Source organism: Lycium ferocissimum, chromosome 5, assembly GCF_029784015.1.
Source record: "Lycium ferocissimum isolate CSIRO_LF1 chromosome 5, AGI_CSIRO_Lferr_CH_V1, whole genome shotgun sequence".
NCBI lineage: Eukaryota > Viridiplantae > Streptophyta > Magnoliopsida > Solanales > Solanaceae > Lycium > Lycium ferocissimum.
Genome location: NC_081346.1, coordinates 30918800 through 30922523, shown reverse-complemented (window position 1 = coordinate 30922523; position 3724 = coordinate 30918800). Strand labels below are relative to the sequence as shown.

Sequence of the window (3724 nt, the reverse complement as noted above, 5' to 3'; positions counted from 1 at the left end):
CAGTTCGTCAACTCTAAGCTTTGCTCAGCCTATTTTTATCGTTCCTCAAAAGCAACTTACTATATCTGAACATACAAAATTATATTTCTTTCATCATACATTCAAACCACAGAGATTTTTTTGTTTCACAAAGAGACACAACATTTATCTAATTCACAAATACAAGGTTAGCTTTCTTAACGGTCTTCGTATTTTGATTACAGTTTTGTTTTCATATTATTACTAGCAAATTATATCTATCTTTTGATCCTTTACGTGAGTTCTTGGGTCGGAAATATTTTCTAAATTTTGTTTCTTTTCAAAAATCTTCTATTTAGTTAATTTAAAGAAGAAAAGAAAAAAATTGTCTTCTTTTATTGATGGTGTTGTTTTCTCACAGAATTACGCCAAATTAACTTCTTATGTAATCCAATTAAATTCTAAATTCTCCATTAGCATAAATTTAAGAAAAGTGGAATACTTTTTTTAAAACGAATTTTAAAGAGTTTTTTAGATCCTTGAGTTCTGTTTTCTTTTTCTGTTAATTTTGGTAAAGTAACCAGGTTTACAACATTTAATGACTTAGTAAACATTAGTAGGCGAATACTATAGAATTTCGACAAAACCCCACACTAATTAAACCTGAGATAATCGAAGTCTGTTTTTTTTTTCTTTCAAGTTTATGATTTTGTAGATAATTGAATCAGAACTATCCCCACCTTGTCATGCAGTCTTTTTCATATCAAATCTTTTATTAAGTATTTTAGTTTAGATATCTATAGAGAGGCCTATTGTTACACAGTGAGTTTCTCAATTTAGATAAATTGGCATAGTCGAGTAGTTCTATGGTTTTGATCCTAAATTTTCTGTCTTGTTTATCTTTTTTACAGGTCACTTTCTTGATTTATAAAAGAGGAAAAGTTTTTTAGTTTTTTTTTTTATCTTCCTCTTAATCAGTAAGTAGCAATTGATGGGGTCTCTACGAGAGCCAATCATGGAAGAAAATTACAGCAAACCCCCTGGAATTAGGTTCATGGAGAGGACAAAGAAGTCAAGCCTCTCTTTCAAGACATATCAAGCCATTGTCCTAATTGTAACATTTTTAGCATATACAAGTTACCATGCTACTAGAAAAACTACAAGTATAGTTAAAAGTGCATTGGATCCTCAGTCCCCTGATGTGGGGTTAAAGTTCTCGTGGCAAAGGCATACCGTGCATGAGCAAAATCAAACTTCAAGACTTTCTTGGATGCTTAAAGATGGTTGGGTACCATTTAACGGCCCTGATGGTACAGCGATGCTTGGTGAACTTGATGTGTCCTTCCTTTTTGTATATGCCATGGGAATGTATTTTTCGGGGCATGTTGGCGATAGGATGGATCTGAGAATATTTTTGACAATAGGAATGTTGGGAACTGGTTTATTCACTGCCCTTTTTGGAGTTGGATATTGGGCAAATGTACACATATTTTATTACTATTTAATAGTCCAAATGATGGCCGGATTGTTCCAATCGACAGGATGGCCCTCAGTGGTTGCAGTAGTTGGGAATTGGTTTGGGAAAAAGAAGAGAGGACTTATAATGGGTATTTGGAATGCTCACACCTCGGTCGGTAACATTACAGGTTCTTTGGTTGCTTCAATCTTGTTAAAGTATGGATGGGGTTGGTCAATGGTTGTTCCTGGTAGTCTTATTGCTGTCGTTGGCGTGTTAGTATTTCTCTTTTTGCCGGTTCATCCTGATTCTGTGGGAGCTAATAAAGATGAAGATGAAGTGTTTTCTCCTAAAAAAGAAGGCGATGAAGTAACAGAGCCTTTCTTGAGATCAGATAGAGAAGAGGAATCAGCTGTGGGTTTTATTGAAGCATGGAAGATTCCAGGGGTGGCGCCTTTTGCTCTTTGCCTTTTCTTTGCAAAGTTGGTAGCGTACACATTTTTGTATTGGCTGCCTTTCTACATTAGCCACACAGGTATGCTACCTATCATGTATTTATTATGATAGAATTGCAGTCTTTTTTATCAGTATTTTATCACCATATTAGTCGAAAGTTTTCTAAACTCTTTGTACCTGTTGTTATTTTGCAGCTATAGAAGGAAAGTATTTGTCCAATGAGGAGGCTGGAAACCTGTCAACATTGTTTGATGTTGGAGGTGTAGTAGGTGGAATCCTAGCAGGTTACATATCTGACCGGTTAGATGCCAGAGCAATAACTGCTGCCAGCTTCATGTACTGTGCTATCCCAGTTCTCTACTTCTATCGGAGCTATGGACACGTCTCTATGACCATAAACATCATCCTTATGTTGATCACTGGAGTATTCGTGAATGGGCCTTATGCATTGATAACAACTGCTGTTTCGGCTGACCTGGGAACACATAGCTCTTTGAAAGGCAATTCACGAGCGCTTGCAACTGTAACTGCTATTATTGATGGCACTGGCTCAATTGGAGCTGCCATTGGACCACTTCTAACTGGTTACATTTCAGCTAATAGCTGGAGTGCTGTATTTACAATGCTCATGGGATCAGCTTTTATAGCTGGTTTGTTTCTGACCAGGCTTGTTGTAGCTGAAGTGGGTGCCAAGATTCAACAATCCCAAGGATCATCACCTAGATCAACTTCCCCTGACCTTCTAGTGTGAAAATAATAATACTGGTATTCTTTGATTGCTTTCCGTGGATGCGTTTCCAAGCCCCGATTCAGATGTTTGCCTCCGATCACAGGGATGTAGAGGTGGAGATGCTAAAAGTCAGAGTTTAGATTTCAGGTGGCAACTTGTATAAAAATCAAGAAATGAGAGTGTTTCTAGTATCCCTCTTTAGAGTGTGGGAGTGAGTTTAAAAGGGAGAAATTTGCTGATTCACTCCCTTTACCATGAAATTAACATTTCCACATTTACATTCTTGTGTGCCAGAAAAGGATCAAATACAGCATTTAGTGTAGTGGGAGCCTGGGTTATTGGGAGTTTTGTACATAATATTTTTTGCGATTGAATAAAGCCTTTGCATCCTCCCAAAAGTTTCAAAGTGTGAATTATTATATTTGAAAAGTTGAAGATCAATTATTGAAAGTCGTATCCATCAAAAGTCATGGCTATGGTGGGACAACAACTCATTGAATTTCGTATTTTTCGGATCTATTCCTGATTGAACCAGCTGATAAGTAGCACTGTAATTTTCTTAATGAGTGAGAAAGCGTCGTCAAGTAATGGAAATTATTGATGCTTTTGTTCTCTTTAGTACGCAACTATCATCCTGTTCCAAACGAAGGAAAAAAAAACCTCTTAAAAAGTCTTGTTCTAAAATTATACTCTCTCTAATTTTTATGGTTGGAAATGTTCGACAGCATCTTGCATTTTTTCACACTTTGAGTTTCAATCTTAATTGTGGTAATCCCCGCGTAGGCTTTTCAATTTTGTCATAACAAATTTACAATTCTCTCTCAATCTCCTCTCAACTCTCATTCACTCGAGCTCTCAATTTTCTAATTCCCTCCTTGGTGATTGGAATTTTTCATTCAAGCTTTGACGCTTTAGTGTTTGTTTAGTTTCGGCAAAATGATACCTTTGCCTATCTCCTAAGTTTGGTTGGTTGTTTTATTTATAGTTATACCCGCCTCTATTTCCATAAATAACGACATTATCATCATCTACACCTTGCTGACTTCAAACCGGCATAATCTTAGCATTGCGCGGAAATTTTGCACTTTGAATGAAATTGATGAACCAGTAGACTGTAGAATAGT

At 36.4% G+C, this 3724-nt stretch overlaps 1 protein-coding gene across 2 annotated transcripts; it reads left to right on the top strand.

The window, feature by feature from the left end:
• On the top strand, nucleotides 1-3104 carry LOC132056687 (putative glycerol-3-phosphate transporter 1). Of its 2 annotated transcripts, none has more exons than XM_059448990.1 (3): nucleotides 1-166; nucleotides 937-1949; nucleotides 2065-3104. In XM_059448990.1, exons 2-3 carry the CDS (start codon nucleotides 950-952, stop codon nucleotides 2619-2621), a joined length of 1557 nt encoding a protein of 518 aa, XP_059304973.1. In that variant the 5' UTR covers nucleotides 1-166; nucleotides 937-949; the 3' UTR covers nucleotides 2622-3104. The 2 variants fall into 2 exon arrangements, with proteins under 2 accessions (XP_059304973.1, XP_059304972.1); XM_059448989.1 differs by having other exon boundaries at nucleotides 23-166; nucleotides 870-1949.
• Nucleotides 3105-3724: the final 620 nt, after the last annotated feature.